Source organism: Antechinus flavipes, chromosome 1 (assembly GCF_016432865.1).
Source record: "Antechinus flavipes isolate AdamAnt ecotype Samford, QLD, Australia chromosome 1, AdamAnt_v2, whole genome shotgun sequence".
Lineage (NCBI taxonomy): Eukaryota > Metazoa > Chordata > Mammalia > Dasyuromorphia > Dasyuridae > Antechinus > Antechinus flavipes.
In genome coordinates, this window is record NC_067398.1 from 637178764 (window position 1) to 637194425 (window position 15662).

Genomic DNA, 15662 nt, shown 5'->3' on the forward strand with positions numbered 1-15662 from the left:
ATGTTAGTTCCAAATTATAATCTAAATTCAAATTTCTGAAGATAACTATCATGTCCCTTGTAAGTCTTTGCTTATTCAGGTTAAACCCCTCATGGTCATTCAATCAATATTCAAAATTCCCACCATCCCTCCCCTTTTAGAGACTTAATACTAAATTAAGTCTCTAAACTTAAACTAAAATATATTTTCCAGAAGTACACATTATAATTCAGATCTAAGCAGTACAGAATATAGTTTCCCAAGTTTTGTACCTTCTTTTTTTATAAGACATTTGCATTCCCATTTTTGGCTATCCCACTATTCGGCTTATAGAGAGCTTACTGTCCACTAAAATGCCAGGAATTGTTTCATATGAACAATTGGTAAATCATATCTTGAAACCCTAAGTTTTTTTCCATATTGGAATCATACAGTGTATTTTCTGAACTCAAAGGAATGAATCATGTTTATTTATAATGAAGTCATCTCAGTAAACATCATTGTTTTAATCTGTTGAAATCTTTCCATTGGCCAAATTTCTGTGGAAAAACCCTAGGCAGCACAATACAGTAGAAGAAGTAGAAAGATTTGGAGACAGAGAACGTAAGTCTGACTTGCTCAAGTTAACTTTTAAGATAAGTCACTTAAACTCTCTGAGTTCTCATTTCCTACCAGAAAAATAAGATAGCAAGATTCAATAAACTCCAACTTTCTTTCTAGTTTGAAATCCATGATTCTATATTTTCAGGAAATGGACTTTAAAAAAAAGTCTTCATTGGTTGTACTCAGATAAGGAAATTGGACTACTTGACCTGGAAACATTTGAGAACATAATAGAATTAAAGATTTTCAGAATTTAAAGGGAAAGCATCTCAATTAGTTTCTTTGTTTTTGTTGATTTAAAAAAAAGTTGAGAATGAGGGAGGGGAAATAGTTTACCTAAAGGCACACAATAATATTTGACAAATGGGTCAGAGATCCAGATCTGATTACTTCCAATGCAAGGTTTTTTTTTTTATTAATTTTATTTTGTTTTTCTTCTATTATATGCTGCTCCCTAGAATTTCTGAGGACAGTCCTCTAATTACCCTGAAGCCAAGATATCAAACTGATGGAAGAAATGGCTTAAAAAAAATCCTCAAAGCACTTCTGTTCCAAACTTAAGCAAACCTTTTAGAGCATCTTTTTCTCTTGAGGAAAAAAATATAGAAGACCCAATGGAATATAGTTCCATGTAAAACAGAAGCCAATTAGTAACAATTTTGCATTTTGTTTCTCCTTGAAGCCAAAATGTTTACTTATATGAACTCTTTTGACGTCTAGCCCTTGAACTGTATGTGAATACCTGCAAAAAGGTATGGAGGATCTGATTCTGAAAAAGCAAACTGGAATTCTACCATGAAAGTTATTAAATTATCTATATTCTTTGAACCACAGATCTCATCACCCAAAAAATTTCATCCCAAAGGTAAAAAAAAAATCAGTCAATAAAAAAATGAATGGACAGATAAATGAATGAATAAGAAAATAAATAAGTAGATAATAAATAAATAAACAAGAACTTCACATAAACCAAATATTTAGGAGAAGGCCTTTTTAAGGAAGCAAAGAATTGGAGGAAAAGTTAATACCTGACATTTCAGAAATGATTAAACAAGAATTACTAAATGAATAAAATGGATCATTAATAGGTTGTGGGCAATGACAAACATGATGAATACAGAGAAGATAGGTAAAATTAAATGAACTGATAAAAAGCACAGTGAGCAGAATCAGGAAAACAATATACATGGCCCTAAGACTCTAAATGAAAAGAGCCATAATCACAAAACAATTGAAAATTACTTCTTCAAAACTCAAATAACTCATCTTGGCCCTAAGAAGAAAAATTTAAAAGCATCACCTCTTGTTTCTCTGCAGAGTTGATGGACTGTGGGTGTGGAACATGCAAATAAAATGTCAAGATTTTTTGGATATTTTGTTTCCATTTCCACTTTTAAAATTCTCTTTAAAGGAATGGTTTTCTAGAGGAAAAGGGATGATGTAAAAACAAAAGTCATCCATCAAATTTATTTTTATAAATTATTTTTTATAAAATTCATTATCAATTAAGATGATATTTGTAAAGTGGTTTGCACAATACTTAGCCCATAGTAGATGTCTAATCAGAGCTTATTTTCTTCCTTTTTTAAAAAAAAAGTACATGACCCTAGGTCATCTGAGTGCTCCTTCCATTGTGTATAATGCCCCTGCTTCAGATACTGCCCCCCCCCCTACCCACTTCAAAGAGACAAAAGCAAGGAATTGAAGGAAGATATTCCTTGGTATTTATCCTAGGAAAAGCTGTTTGAATGAGAGGCATTCAGGATAGCCTCATCACCCTTCCCCACCAGCCTTTCTCTGGGTAAGGTTCCTGGCTATAGTCCCTAGTAATTGCTCTTTTAATAATTCTTTTTGCTTATATTTGGTCCCTGAATTTTAACCTACTTGTGATATTTGTTTCCCCCAGGCTTCAAATTATGAACTTCCAACTACTCATTTAATCTGAATATCATTGGCTAACTGATTCTGAAACCCAGCACCCCCTGAATTGCTGACATTTTGCCTCCCCCCCTCTCAGTGGGTACTGCGTACCCCACTTGACAGAGCCTCATATGTGTTGTTTATTAGCATAAAGCAGCTCCAGAAGATGAGAACTCCATCCCTTTGTCCCAAATGAATTTGGGGACTACTGCTTGAGGGGGGAAAATGATGTAATAATAGTTTGTGGTCCCTTGATTTTAGGGGGGGTGCTTCTGTTCTGGAAATCTATCTAATTCCAAAGTCCTCTGGCTTTGCCCACCTACCCATCCAAACTAGGAATGCCATTGTTTGACAATTCGCCTGATTCTGGAGATTCATTGCTACTTAATAATCTGGTCAGTAATAATCTGGTCTCATTAACTAGTTTTTTTTCCCTACCCATGAGCCATTGAATTATATCTATGCTAAAAATCTGGATAAATGTATCTTCTTGCTTCTATTTTTTCTATTGAATTCCCTTACAATTTGGTCCACTTTGTAATGGTGTTACTATTACCATAAAGCTCTGCCCCTTGGCTAAGGAGATGGGGAAAAATTACATAATGAATGACTTTTTATATAATTATGTGGTAGTGTTTATAAGTGTAGTACATATATATGCTAAGAAGGATGAAGCTAACTTTACTTACTTTTTCAAATGTACATCACATCACTCTAAAGGATCACCCACTGCCTTCCTTCCTTCCTTCCCCTCCTCCCCTTGCCTATTCTCAAATTTCCATTGATAACTCCAGTCTTTATTCTTGCTGTTCCCCATGCCTGGAAAGGAAACCCCTTGCTTATCTTTTGCTATATATATTTTTTTCCATCAATTCCCATTCTAAGTGAGAATTTTCATGAAGCTTTTCTGATCCATTTCAGCTTAGTGTTTTCCCACTTTTCTCAAGTCTTTTGGATCATTGTTTAACATCTCTTATGCACTTATATTCTGATTTGTATTCTAGTTGTTCATATGCAGACCTAATGCATCTCCTCCCTTAAAGTTTCTTATATATCCCTGAGAACAGCAATTATTTTATTTTCCTGTGGGTTGTAAGTCTAGTGCTAATAGGGCCTGATAAAGAGCTCATATTTAATCAATTTGTGTGTTTTATTGAACTGGAGGTTTTTGGTGAAAAGACTCTTGCTTACTTAATAAATCTTTAAAGACTGGAGTTTCATGGTGGCTTGTGCTCTGGAGCTAGAGAACAATAAACTAGAATTCTACAGTTCCTTAAATTTTATTTTTGTTTTCTGATCTTGAGGAATGACTTAATTAGGGATATTTTCAACTTGATTTGCCATGTAGTGTCTGTGAGCTTGAAAAGATTCATTTTACTTGTTTTTTTTTCTGCCCTTGCATAACCCTGCCCTATGGTATACAGTGATACAGGATATAACATACTTAAAAAGTCAGTGGTTTTTGTCTTCAAGAAAACTTGCATATTGGCTCTCTCTGCCTTTCTCCTAGCTGTTGGAATAGCTTGGAAGCATTCAGAAGCAGGGAAGAAAAAGAAATATCAATGATGGTACAACACTTGGAAAACAGACTTTTTAGAATATCCCTACTAGAAAATGCTATTAGTGATGGCCGACCCCAGCCATGACAGACTCTCCTTGCCATATTTTTTCAGTTATCTTCCAGAGACTCAGTGCAGAGTAAATCAGAGCTCATACCTTTTCACCTTTTTCTCCTTTGAAAAATGTTCCCTGACCCTAGGAAAAAAAAAACACAAAAAAATGGAGAGAATTTAATTTAAAGCAGATCAGTGTCCTCCTAGTAAAATTATCATTTATCCTAGAATACCTGAAAATTTTGAAATTCTTCCCCTTAATTAATTACTATACAGAATCGTTGTTAGTCTTTATAGTAATCTCTAGTATATGTCATCCTTAAATCAAATGATACTATATTCAAGAACCTACCAAATCTTTCAAGTTTGATCCATCCCTTTTCCTTAATTCCAATAAGGCCAGTTTCTTAACTATCTGCCATAAAACATTCCTGCTTTTGATGACACTTCTCCTTCTCTGTAATGATAAATATCTTAGCAGCCCTTCAAGTCCCTCTCATCCATAAGACCTCTCCTAACCATTCCAGCCCCAATATAAAGTCTCTCTTTTCCAGTATCCTAAATCACATAATAGCCATGACATATAGTTCTGGATCATTTCTGATTGACAATGACTTAGCAATAATAACTTTATAAGTATAATAATAACTAATATTTTAATTGCATATATGCCATTTTCTATAGAATATAAATACATAAAGCATAATACATGTAAATAAATACAAAACATATGGTGTTGATTGTATCTTAGTTTATAAAGACCATGAATTTATTTAAGCTTTTATGCTTAAACTGAATCTCAAACTTATAGACCCTTCTTGATACTTCTTTGACCTTCAGCAAAAAACACACTGCCTTGCTTAAGAAACACTGGCGGAATGAATCTCATCAGAAAATCCCTTCTTTTTATGTTATATCACAAGAGTAAGGAGTAAATGGTCTTATAGTGTAAGTCCCTTAAGGACAAAAGCAGCTTAATTTCTGTTTTTGAATCCTCAGCATTTAGCATAGAGGCTAGAACATAGAAGCACTTAACAAATGCTATAAATTAATCAACTGATTATTTACTTACCGAATCACCTTTCTCTCCTTTGGGCCCTGGAATTCCACTCTGTCCTCGAGCTCCAGTTTCTCCCTTAAAATTTCAAAGAGAAAAGCATAAATGGGCATATTGAAATTTTATTTAAATTTTTTTTTAAATCCACCATAAGACACTCATAAAATCTTCATCTCTCTCTGTCTCTGTTTCTCTCTCTGTGTGTATAGCTATAGATATAGATAGTTGTATATATGCATATGTACATATATATATATATATTTTTAATATTTCTTCAATTCTCCTTTCCTACATATCACCCAACTACTTATTAGACATTCAAAACTGTGTTTCATGTTTGTTAGCACAGATATGTAGATTTCTTCTTATACTTCTTTTGATCAAGGTAGAGTACAAAAAACAAAAATATGCATAAACAATTTAAGGAAGGAGTTTTTAATTACAATTTATTTACAATCTATTTAATTACAACAAACAATCTTGGTCTTAGAAAAGAATTGAGAAAATTCACCTCCATCCTTTTATTGCATAGATGGAAAGACTACAAATAAGGTATTGCACTGACTATAAGATATAATTGATCCATTGATGAATTTTATGTAATATATTCTAAAACTAATGTAGTAAAAATATAAGGTATCTTTTTAAGGAAGTAAAGTAAAACCTAACAGAAGTATTTAAATAAAATAGAACCTTAATTATGAAGAGCATAATAGTTACAATTCTATGAGATTAAGAATATGATTCCCATTTTGGAAGAAAAGAAGATCAGATTGATGAAATGGTTTGCCCAATATAAAACAGTTAATTATGTGCCAGGATTCAAACTTAATTCTCATAATATCAGATAATAGGATATTGAAAAGAAAGGGATCTTGGATATGAATTTAATTAGTCCCAGAATTTTAAAGATGATGAAACTGAGGTCTGCTGACACTGGGGCAAGTGGTAGAATGCCTAGACTGTCAGGTCTGGAATTAGTAAGACCTGAATTCAAATTTAGTTTCAGATGTTAGCTGTATGATCTTTGGCAAGTCATGTAACATTGGCTTATTTCCATTTCTTCAGCTTTTAATTAGGAATAATATTAGCACCAATTACCATAGTAAATGAAAGGGGAAAAAAAAAGATAGTATCTATACTAGCACAGTGCTCGATATATAATGAGTGCTGTAAAAATGGTTGTGAATGGGGGGGGGGGCGATGATGATGATGATGATGATGATGATGACAATGATGAAGCTGGTGGTGGTGGCAGTGATGGGTCTTTGGCTCCGACTCTTCTGGCTCCAACATCAATTCTCTTCCTACTGAGTCCATGTTCAGGCAGTATCCTTTTCATAATACCCCACTGCTCCTCAAGTAATTAATGCACTGAAACAACTTGAAAATACCACAATACAGAAAGATCTTTTTCCCTGTATTTATGTCTAGTCACATTAATTATCACATAGGCAGTTTTATCACAGTAGACATTGTCAGAATTCTTTTGATTTCATCCTCTAAACACTCCTGTGAAGTTGGCAGGGCAGGATTGTGTAGGCATTTTTATTTACACACAAGGAAACTCTCAAGAACTGAAGTGATTTGTCCAAAGTCACAGAGTCAGGGAGCTTAGCTGAGCCTTGAACCCAGTTCTGGAGGTGTAAATCTTGCTGCTCCTGAGTTTCCTCTGGACTGGATGCTATTGGTGGTTACTTCCACATCTCAATCTATCATTCAGAACATTTGGTCCTATGATCCTGAGCCAGAATTGGAACCAATTTATTTTTCTAGAGTTTTAAGAGTTCATAATTAAATAATTGCCCAGATCAAGAGAAGTGAAAAGCTTGGCAGTCGGTAATATATTATCAATAATGACTTGTACATCAGAAGGGGTATAAAAGACATATATGAGTGGGAAAGGAGATAAGTTGACCATCTAGCTAGAATGAAGCATAATAGATGGATACCCCAATGTATCATTAGAATCAATGATTTTTAAAATTTATTTTTAATAAAACAAACAGAAAAGCAAAGCCAGAAGTAGGCTACCAGTATACTGGATCAATCTTTTCTGGAAGATATGTGGAAAGGAATTGCAGGATCCTCCTCCTTGATCTTTCCCTACTACATCCCTTTGCATTGATTGCCCCTCATGCCTATAATTTCTCTTCATCTTCATCTTAAAGAATTCTTGTTTTCCATTTGCATAAAATTCAGGTACCATCTTCTGCATGAGGCTTTTCTTGATCTTCACAACTACTTTACTTTTAATTACTATAATACATATACATGTATGCATATGCACGTATATATACTTTTGTTTATTAAATAATTATATATACACATATGAGTGTGTGTGTGTGTGTGTGTATATATATATATATATATACATATATATATATATATATATGTGTGTATATATATATATATATATATATACTTTCTTCAATTAGAATGTAATTGGCAGTTGGTACCATACTGCATAGAGTGATGGGCCTGGAATCAGGAAGAGTATTCTTCTGTTCAAATATGGCCTGACATACTGTGTGAAGCTGAGCAACTCACTTAACCCCTTGCCTCAGTTACTTTATCTGTAAAATGAGCTGGAGAATTAAATAGCAAATCACATCAATATCTTTGCCAAAAAAAGTCCAAATGGGTCACAAAGAATCAGAGATGACTGAAATAACTGAACAATAACAATAATTAGAATATAAGCCCCTTGTGAGAAGCAATTTTTTCATTCTTTGTACTTGTGCGCCAATTTCAATCACTTTGCATGGTACACAGTAATCATTTAATAAATATCTGTTGTTTATTGATTGATAGGTCTCTGACCATGGTTAAGTATCTCCCCTCACTACATCTGAATTTCGGTCATTAAATGAGAGGGTTGAGCTCAGTGACCTCTGGTGATCTTTACAGCTCTAAGAATCTGTGGCTCTATACCTGTGGTTCAGTCATATAAATGTGGTTATTCGTTTAGCTATTTTACCTACTAATTGGGTTTGCCACACATTTGATTGTTAATAGGACCACAGACTGTAGCCCAACAGTGGAACTGCAACCAACTTGGAATGAGATGACATCCATAGCCAAGTGACTAAATCCACATTCCCTTTTCGTCTCTATCAACCTTTTAAATTTATCTTCCCCTTGATGTTTTTTGGGGTTTCAGCCCTTCTTTATCCTTTTTCCTGCTAACCCACTGAAATTCTATGTCCATCACAAAAACAGCCACTGTTTCATGCAACCACATTCTATTTACAGACCCATCAAAGCCCCAGACATCTTTTCCTGGCAGTCAAGAAGCTATAAAGTCACAGTCCAGAGAACACTCTATGAGGCAGAAATGTCTCCTCTTCTCCTAGAACCAACATGACCCAATAACCTTGCTCTTGCTGCACTCCATCAGGGCACAGAAACAATCTAGCACAAGGCTAACATGGATGACATCCAGCCAGATGAGTTTTGTAGCTGTCAGAAATGATGGACAATGATGGACACTGGTCTGCACCTAAAGACAAATCTGTGTATACATCTGTGTGCACCTGTAAGTGCATGTATATGTGTGAGAAAGAAGAAAGAAGAGAAATGGACAGAAAGGAAAAGGGAAAAGAAGAAAAAGAGGGATGAATGGAAGACAACAGGGGAGGAATTGTAGAGTAAAAGTGAGGGGTGAGAAATGGAAAAAGGAATAAGGAAAAGGAGAAATGATGAGACAGATATACAAAAGCAAAGAGACAAGAGAAAGAGAATCGGAAACTATTAAAAAGAAGAGTGTAGAGAGAAAGATAAGGGAAATATAGTACAGAGGGGAGAAAAAGAAAAAAGAGGAAACATAAAGAAATGTGAGAGGAGGAGGGAACTGGAATAGATAGGAAAAAGGAAGCAAAGAAAAAATAAATCTTTATTAATTTGTGCAAGGTATTATGCTAAAACTTTATGATTATTATCTCATTGGATCCTCACAACACTGTAAGGTAGGTGCTATTATTATCTCCATTTTACAGATAAGGAAAGTAAGGCAGGCAGGGGTTAAATGATCACACAGACCATAAATATCTAGGGCCAGATTTAAAGTCAGATCTTAGTGACTCCAGGTCCAGAGTTCCATCTGCAGTGTCAACAACTGAGTAGAAGGAGAAAAATGTGGCAATAGGGAGATAAGCATGGCAAGAGTGGGAAAGACATAGTCAAGCATAAATAAAATATGAATCTGTAAGTTTTTTAGGGCTTCCACAAAACAGAGTATTCCAAAGATATCTGACTCATCACATCTTGTTGCTTTTACCTCACTATTCCTGAAGTTTTAAGTATTGTATTTAGATTGCTAATCAGGAGTTCTTATACTGGTTTTTAAGATTAATCAGTTGTATGGCTTAGAACAAGTTATATTATTTTTGTAAGCATCAGTTTTACATCTACAAAATAGGAAAACAAAACAAAACAAAACACTGTTTCTTGCATAATAACCTCATAATTAGCATGACTAACCTGATCACATACAGCTTCAGTTTTCTCACTGGTAAAATTAATACAACATAAAAATTACAAACTACCTCCTTCACCCTAACTTCCCAATTATGAGAGCAGCTAGCTTTTTACATGCACTACCTTATTCAATAACTTTTCAGTTACCTATTGAAAGGAGAGAAGACAGTTTTTTTGCCCATTTTATAGACAATAAAATGAGCCTATAGGTAAAATAAATTGCTCAAAGTTACATGGATAATGAATGTTTATACTAAGACTTTAAGCTCAGAAGGTTTTATTGAGAACCAAGAAAAATAAAATATATTAAAATATTCTTAGTGGTGAAGTACTCCAAATGTTAGGAGTAATTTATTATTATTATTATTATTAAATATGATTGCAGATGTTTGAAGAACTCTTGGTGCAGCCCGTCTTCTATAATTAGTGTCCAATTACAATTACAATCTACACCTACTTTGTGGCTTAAGATTTTTAGATTTGCTTAGAAAACTGAGAATTATTTGGTCAGAGTCACAGAATAGAGTCACACAGAGTCACTGGCACTTCTTGAACATCTTCCTGACCCTGAGGCCAGATCTTTTTTTTAATCTTTATTTTCCCCAGTTACATATAAAAAACACCATTTACATTCATTTTTAAAATATATTTCCTTGTGAATCATGTTGCTATAGAAAAATCAGAACAAAGGGGAAAACAAGAAAAAAACAGAAGAAAAAGAAAAATGTGAACATAGCATATATTGATTTACATTCATTCTCCATAATTTTCTCTGGATGCGGATGGCAGTTTCCATCCAAAGTTTATTGGGATTGCCTTGGATCACAGAATTTCTCAGAAGAAACAAATATTTCATAATTTGGTCATTGCACAATTTTCTTGTCACTATGTACAATGTTTTCCTGGTTCTGCTTGTTTCACTTATCATCACACCTTTGTAAAATCAGCCAGTTCATCATTTTTTTACAGAACAATAATATTCCATTACTTTCATATACCCTAAATTATTTGTCCATTTTCCAATTAATAGGCATCAACTTATTTTCCAATTCTTTTCCAATTGGAAAAAAATCCAATAAAAAAGCTGCTACAAAATTTTTTTGCACATATGGGTCCTTTTTCCTCTTTTTAATTTTTTTGTGGGATACAGACCAGTAGTGACACTGCTGGATCAAAGAACATGCACAGTTTTATAGCCCTTTGGGCACATTTCCAAATTCTTCCCTAGAATGGTTGAATCGTTTCACAAAACTACCAACAATATGTATTAGTTTTTTTTTAAATTTTCTGAGATTAGTTTTTTATCTACATCCTAATCAATTCTCATTATTACCAAAATATCATATTATTATTATTATTTTCTGGTTTTAAAAAGTCAGGAGACCTGATTTTTAATTATGTGAAGGATGGATAAGAGAAGAGATTTGAGAGTGAAGCAAGAGGTATGATATAGTAATAGGGCGGGTAGAGGGTGCAATGGATAGAGCCAAGGCCTGAAATCTGGAAGATCTGGGTTCAAATCTGCCTCCAACACTTGTTAGCTATGTGCTACTGGATAAGACATTTAACCCTGTTTGCCTCTGTTTCTTCATCTCAAAATGATGTTGAAGAAGTAAATGGAAAATCATTCTAGTATCTTTGCCAAGAAAATCCAAAATGGGATTACAAAGAGTCAAACAAGACTAAAATGAAAAAAAAAAATAACAAATAGTAATATAGGGAAAGCAGCAGACACCTGCTTCATGGCTGGGATATGTCACTAATAAACCCTGTGATTGTCAGCAAATCGCTTCTCCTCTCTAGGTGTCTCCATTGTAAGATCTAGCTAGATGATTTCTATGAAAATTAGGGATCTGGATTGATATCAAAGGTCTCTTTCAATTCAAATAATCTATGAATCCAAATCTCTCTGTGTGAATAATGGGAGTTTTTGAACTAGATGTAGGATTGTAGATTTAATAAAGAGAGGATCAGAAGCAGATGCCATTAGCTTTATAGAAATGACTTGGTCCTGAAACTTGATTCTAAAAAGAATGTGACTAAATTGAAGGATATTTGATATGTTTTAGGAACATTCATTGTTGAAAATAATTCTCTAGGTTCATCTACATGACTAATTGGTCTCCTCAAATGCTAATTAATATCTCCAAAAGACTATCACCATGAAGCACATTGGGATTCCTATATCATTGAGACAACAATCCTAAAAGAATCAGCACGTGGCACAGTTCAATTCAGCATAACAATCATTGATCCAACAGTGTTAGGCAATGAGAACATCAAGATAAAATTTAAAAAAGATCTTACTCTCAAAGAGTTTACATCCCAACCTGGTAGGAGTAAATCTATATGCAACAGAGCAACATGTAATTGTCATATACATGACAGTTTGGGGAGGAAGGGGAAAAGCCCTAATAATTACAGGAGCCAGAAAAGGCTTCTCCTAAGGATAGCATATAGGTTATCCTTGAGGAAAGCTCAGGATTACAAGAGGTGAGTATGAGAAAGGACAGCATTCAAGATGTGAGGGATAGCCTGAGCAAATAAATAGATGTATAAAAAATTAAATGGATGAATTAATGAACAAATAAATAATAATTGAATGAATTAATAAAGAGAGAAAGAAAGAGAGAGAGAGCAAGGAAAGGAAAGGAAGGAGGGAAGGAGGAAGGAAGAAAACAAGCAAGGGAGGAAGGAAGGAAGAAAACAAGCAAGCAAGGAAGGAAGGAAGGAAAGAAGGAAGATGAGAGATGATGTGCTAACTTTGGAAGAAAACAAATAATCTAGTTTGACTTAAGAACAGGGAAGGGACAAGATGGGATGATGTAAAATATGTCCAGAGAAAGATAGCTAAACAGCATGGTAGATAAACTCAGGAGGTCCTGAGTTCAAATCCAAAATAATAGATAATATGTAAAATTTAGAATTGAGTCCTAGGATTTGATCCTTGCTATATCACAATTGAGTAATTATGATGCTTAATCTTTTACATACTTAATCTTTTACATCAGGTTCCTGATCTGCAAAATGGTAATTATAATAGTTGTCAGAATTATTATGGAGAAAGTATTTTGCAAACCTTAACACTTGACACTTACTAGCTATATGACCCCAGGATAGTCAATCCCAGTTTCTTAAACAACAACAACAGAGATTCTAGGGTAGAGGAAAATTGTAAATGTTGAGCTGGAGACAGTATTTTATTCTAAAGAAAAAAAGGGAGGCATTGAGGAAAAAATATGGGGAGATGATATAATCCCATCTCAAGTATCTAAAGAAGAAAAGATTGTATCGAGACTGACCTTGAGTCCTCGTGGTCCCTCGATGCCTCTCTCACCCTATGGGAACAAAAGTATAGTTAAAGTTTGGTTTCTTATTATTCTCTTTCATTCAATACTAGCTTTACTAACATCCAATACATAATTAAAGCTAAATGTAAGTAAACTTACAAAAAGGGCAGTTAGTGATATTGGCTAGACACTGTCCAGAAAGCAAAACCCACTGGCCTCTATTTCAAGGTTTGTCTGAACAGTACTATGTTAAGTAAATTGTAAATATTTTTCTTTCCCCGCATTTTAGCCTAACAAAGGCATATTGTCTAACATCCAATCATCTTACATATAGGAAGAGTCCAATGAATCAATGTTGAAGATAGATACTAAACATATTACATTAAGTTTGTAGCATTTTTCTTTACTAAATTATCACCTACATGTTTCCAAATGGATAAACAGCTTGTTTTACATGGACAAATTCCTAAGTCTTAAAAAAAAAAAAGAATTTCTTTTTGAATTGCTTAAGGGCAAAAGTGGATATCACAGAAGTGCCAGTGAAATGAGGGAAACCAAGAAAAATATAGAAATGATCCCCAATGTTTGACTTATATTCTAATATAGAACATTTCCAAAGGGCTGTCAGGTTGTTTGATGTTTCCCACAATGTTAAGCTGACTTAAATGATCATCAGATCATCATCTAAGATGATCCCCAGGCACTAGAGAAACTGACATTGCTTTCAATATGCTGGTTTCAGTCATTCTCCTGAGACCAAGACTACTGGCCATGTGGTCCTCTTACCAATTTATTTACTTTTATCAACAGACAGTAGGGAATATGGTTAGTGAAAGTGAGACTTGATATCAGGAAGAACCAAATTCAAATTCTGCCTCAAATACTACCTGTGTGATCCTGATCAACTTATTAACTTCTATGCTTCAGTTTTCTCAACTGTAAAATGGGGATAATATAGAACCTGCTTCATAGGATTATTGTGAACATCAAATGTCACAATAGACTTTGCAGACTTAAAATACTATATGAATATCAATTCCTCTTACTCATGTAATATCATGGGAAGGATTGCCCACCTTAGAAAGCTCTATTTATCTGAACTAATGAAACCTGAGACCTTGGTTGGAAATCTAAAAACCTGTCTTTTCCTCTTAGCAGTGAAGAGAAGCAATATTGCATAGTAGATAATATGTAAAACTTAGAATCAAGAATTCTGAGTTTTGATCCTTGCTATATAATAATTGGACAATTATGGGCAGGTTGCTTAATCTTTTAGAATATCAGGTTCCTGATCTGCAAAATGGTAATTATAATAGCTAACTCAGAGTTATTATGAAGAAAGCATTTTGCAAACCTTAAATTACTATACTAATGTAAATTATTATTGTTGCGTGGGTGAGTGTGCAAATACAGACAGACACACATAATTGTTTCCAGGAGTAAAAACAGTTCTTGCACATTTACCTAGAATGGGATAATAATTTTTATTTCTATCATATCCTGCTTCCCCTGTGTCTGGCACTGAGCACATAATAGGCAGGTAATTAAGACTTGTGGATTTTTTGATAGGTCTGGATAAGCTCATCTACCTAGCAAAAGTAAGAAAAACAATTTATTTTATCAGCCATATCCTTAGAGTTCCTTCTTATTAGCCTTCTAAAATCCACTAAGGCCACCAGCTAGTGAAAGATAGCACTGAGTGTGAACTCTAAAGAAGGTTGTTTTTGGCTGATTTCACAGTCTGGGTATGCTGTCTACATTTGTGTGGTGGTGGGTGCTGAGCAAAACTGCTTGGCAGCTAGATACCTATTATTTCAGTTTCTTAATTGAAAGCAGAGAATCTGAGGGAATTCAGATCAGATGGCCTTTGTGATTCTATAGACTCACAAAACTAGAAAAATAATTGGTCCATTTATAAACCTCAAAGCTCAAGTGATTTCCCTGGCTAAACAAGTTTAGTGATATTTAACAGGATAGTCCTAATTGTATCACCTGTTTATATTATTAATACAAGCACCAAGACTGATGATCATTGAAATACAGTGTTTCATATTTATTAATATAAACAATTCCCATTTCTAAAATCTACCATGATATATCAACATCATCATCATCATCATCATTACCACCATCACCACCATCATCCAACATTTATATAACAATGTGCCAGGTTGTATAAACTCTTCATAATTATCTCATTTCATCATCACAATAACACTGCAAGAAAAATATTATTATTATTATTATTATTCATTTTACAGATGAAGAAACTGAAGGAAACTGAAGCTAAATGAATATTGAGGATCACATACCTATTAAGTATCTGAAGCTGAATTTGAATTCAGGTTTTTCTGATTCCAACCCCAGCATTCTACCATTTAGCTATACTTTCCCCACATTGATCCTATGAAATGTGTAGTTATAATATTACTTTTCTAGTTTAAAAGATAAGACTCTGGAAAGTGAATTGAATTGATTACAGTTAAAGACCAGTCTTTAGAGTCAAGAGTTCTAATACCAAGAATCAACTCTTGGATATTCACTTCCAAATACACTATGGCCCTACCTTATGTGAAACAGGAATGGAACCAGTCAAACAGCTTGTCAACAAGCATTTATTAAGTGCACAAAAAATAAGACTATCAAGGAAAGGAATTATACTGGTAGGGAATGGTCAGGGACAGATGGTGTTGGTTTGCAGTAGAGTAAGTAAAGGGAAGA

General features: G+C 34.0%; 1 protein-coding gene across 1 annotated transcript in view; it reads right to left on the bottom strand.

The window, feature by feature from the left end:
* Positions 1–15662, bottom strand: part of LOC127547835 (collagen alpha-1(XXII) chain-like) — a 146769-nt gene that overhangs the window by 105569 nt on the left and 25538 nt on the right. The window contains exons 6-8 of the mRNA XM_051974891.1: positions 12954–12989; positions 5188–5250; positions 4219–4257 (exon numbers count right to left, since the gene is read on the bottom strand). Of these exons, the coding sequence (XP_051830851.1) occupies positions 4219–4257; positions 5188–5250; positions 12954–12989 (138 nt within the window). The remainder of the gene's footprint in view (positions 1–4218; positions 4258–5187; positions 5251–12953; positions 12990–15662) is intronic.